Consider the following 2,765-nt stretch of genomic DNA (forward strand, 5'->3'; position numbering starts at 1 on the left):
AAGGAGACATCATTTAGGGTAAGTGCTGACATTAACAGGGGGGGGGGGGAGGGGAAAAAATGTATCCATTAATTCTACTTTAAGGACCTTAAGCCCAAAGTTGGCATCAGATGAGACTGCGGAACAGTGTACGAGGATGATGGTTTGGAAATCTGGAAACCAGTCACTTGATGCTGAAGTGCCTAAGAAGAATTCACAGATCTAATATATCACCTTGTGTGGGAGAATAGAGAGGAATGTCTCTGTAGGGTTCAATTGGAGGTCTCTGAAGCACAGAGTACCAGAAGCAGATGCAGGGAAGTCGGCCAAAGGTCTTAAGGTTTGAGAGGCCAACGGTCTCTGAAACAAAATAGACACAACAGAAACTAGGGACGCACTGATTTAATTTTTTTCACAACGAGTAAGTGTACCGATATTTCCTCAAGTACTCACCAATACCCTGGTAGTTCTGCCACTGACTCAAAGCTGTAGAGGGACTACAAATCCCAGCAGTACATTATACAGAATGGCACTGCCTATAGACTACAAATCCCAGCAATGCATTATGAATGTATATGTACTCTATTGCTGAGGGTATTATTATAATACCCTCAGCTATAGATAACTACAAATTGCAGCAATACATATACAGCAGTGCAGAATAATATGTTGCTACAAACTCTGTACTGCTCCAGGGTGCCAACCAGATGTCTCTAGTGGAGGGGTGTGAAGAGTCTCAGCAGGGGATGATGTGTGAGCGGTAAGCAGTACCGCGTGGTTCCCCAGAAGGCTGCCGATCTGTGCATCCCTAGGAGAAACCTTACCTTTGATCTCCAAACGATGGTCCAAATCCAGATGTAGGAAGGTGAGGATTCATCCCCTCCTAGAGTAAAAGCCCCAAGACCACCCACAACAAGTGAAGTATGCCTTCCATGTCCATCAGCTGCTAATGCTGCAGCAAGACTTCTGGTTCCTTTTGGATGGTTGATGTACACCACTGCCATATTGGATGACCCTCCAGTAGGATGGTCATGCAGGCATGCATCCTTAATGTCCACAGAAGCTAGAAATCTTCCTGGTGAAGGGGAACTCTCCTATAGAGGTAGGATACTCGGGTGGAGAGTGTTGGTGAAAGTTATTTTAGAAGGGGTGGGGATTCAAGGAGCTGAGCTTGAAAGCACATTTGTCCTTTATGTACATATTATATTATAGCCTCTTTTGAAGTGTCATTTTTAACATGGTATCTGTTCTGTAATGCCTGCCTTCTGTGTTTTATAGAGGAATCCTGCAACCCAGTGATATCAAGGATTCTGCCCTGCTTGTTCCTTTAATGTTAAGCCATGAAGAGGTTACAGTGAAAGCACGGGAGGCAGGATATATATAAATCTAGGGTTTGCCTTCAAAACCCTGCTGCCAGTTATAATCAGGTGACGGACTTTATTACCTAAATTATTTTAAGAACTTTTTTGTTATGAGCACTGTGACAGAAGGTATCGAAATACTCCTCCTTTGAGTGATGACTTCAAACACTATATATTGACCTCAGGCCTATTTCCACATCTAGAATTTACAACATGGCTATCAGGCAATGATTGACAGCCCTGACCACTTATCTGCTGAAACAGGAGGGCCGTAAATACAGTACTCAAGCCCCCTGTGTTAGGGATGCTCCTGTGCAGTTAGGAAAATACTGGATTAGTACTCAAAGTAGCTCATGCCTGTCTGGCCTTTACTAAATGTTTTCCCCACTAAACATTAATCTCTTGATTCTTTAAGTATATTCCTTTTAAACTGAGTAAAGAAGTTCATACACATTCAGGATAAGTTATACCATTTTTTTATTTTTTTTTAACTTTATGTAAACAATATAGTCCAAAATTCTATCATGCAAAAATATGCCTGTAGGCAGAACAGTTCCTTTTGTGTAGAGAAAGTAGTTATACTCTCTCCACACTGCAAGTGCACTGACACTTAAAGGGGGGAAGGCCACTTTTGTTTCATACACTTAACTAAGGCCCAGTGTATTCTATGTAAGCAAATTTAAAGCATACCTGTCCTCTTAAAGCTGAACTTCAGCCTTGTATATTTCCTATTTACAGTAAACCTACTTTTTAAAACACTAGTCAAGAGAAAAAAAAAAGCCTTTTTTTTTTTTACATCTTTTTGTCTAGAGATTTCATAGATATTTAAACATTTTTGCAAGACAATATTGCCAAAAAGTCCTCCAAAAAACTGTGCCAGTCTCCAGTCCTGGGTACGCTCGCTTACTAAGGGTTGAACCCCTTCCACTTTTCCAGGCCAATACAAGCCCATGCAGAGTACTACTGTCTAGTGAGAGTCCACCAGCAGCTAATATAATACTGGACCATGGCTGATTTGGGCTCAGTTCTGAGAGAAGACTTAGCACTGAAATTGGAGAAGTCAAAATCCCTGTTCAGATCTGTGCACTGTGGCAATGTGCGCGAAGACATACATTCTCGTGCGTGCTGCAGCAGCACGCCAAGACATGTGTCATTTTGTTAGGTGTATGCGGTAACATTCATTGGTAGTGGCACCCTAACACACCTCGTGCCTTCAGGTGCAGGAAATTGCAACAAATGGTAAAGTACCAGGGAGGCCATTTATCTAAACTGGAGCAGCTGCCCATAGTAACCAATCAGCTTCTCTCTTGAGTTTGTTCAGTGAGGCTTTGAAAGATGGAAGCTGGTTACTATGGGAAACTGCTTTAGATTCTGTCTGGTCCAGTTTTAATAAATACCCCCCATGTGTTTTGGGGGGGGGGGGGG

The 2,765-nt window shown here is 42.3% G+C and overlaps 1 protein-coding gene across 2 annotated transcripts in view; it reads left to right on the plus strand.

Annotated features, from left to right (window-relative positions):
• GINM1 (glycoprotein integral membrane 1) overlaps window positions 1-1,443 on the plus strand; it is a 22,605-nt gene extending 21,162 nt beyond the window's left edge. Inside the window, exon 8 of one of the 2 annotated variants that reach the window (XM_018565648.1) lies at window positions 1,258-1,443. In XM_018565648.1, the coding sequence (XP_018421150.1) occupies window positions 1,258-1,363 (106 nt within the window). In that variant the 3' untranslated portion in view covers window positions 1,364-1,443. The remainder of the gene's footprint in view (window positions 1-1,257) is intronic. The other variant, XM_018565647.1, reaches the window with a different exon arrangement.
• The last annotated feature ends 1,322 nt before the right edge of the window (window positions 1,444-2,765 follow it).

Source organism: Nanorana parkeri, unplaced genomic scaffold (assembly GCF_000935625.1).
Source record: "Nanorana parkeri isolate BGI_ZX_2015 unplaced genomic scaffold, ASM93562v1 scaffold869, whole genome shotgun sequence".
In the NCBI taxonomy this organism is placed as follows: Eukaryota; Metazoa; Chordata; class Amphibia; order Anura; family Dicroglossidae; genus Nanorana; species Nanorana parkeri.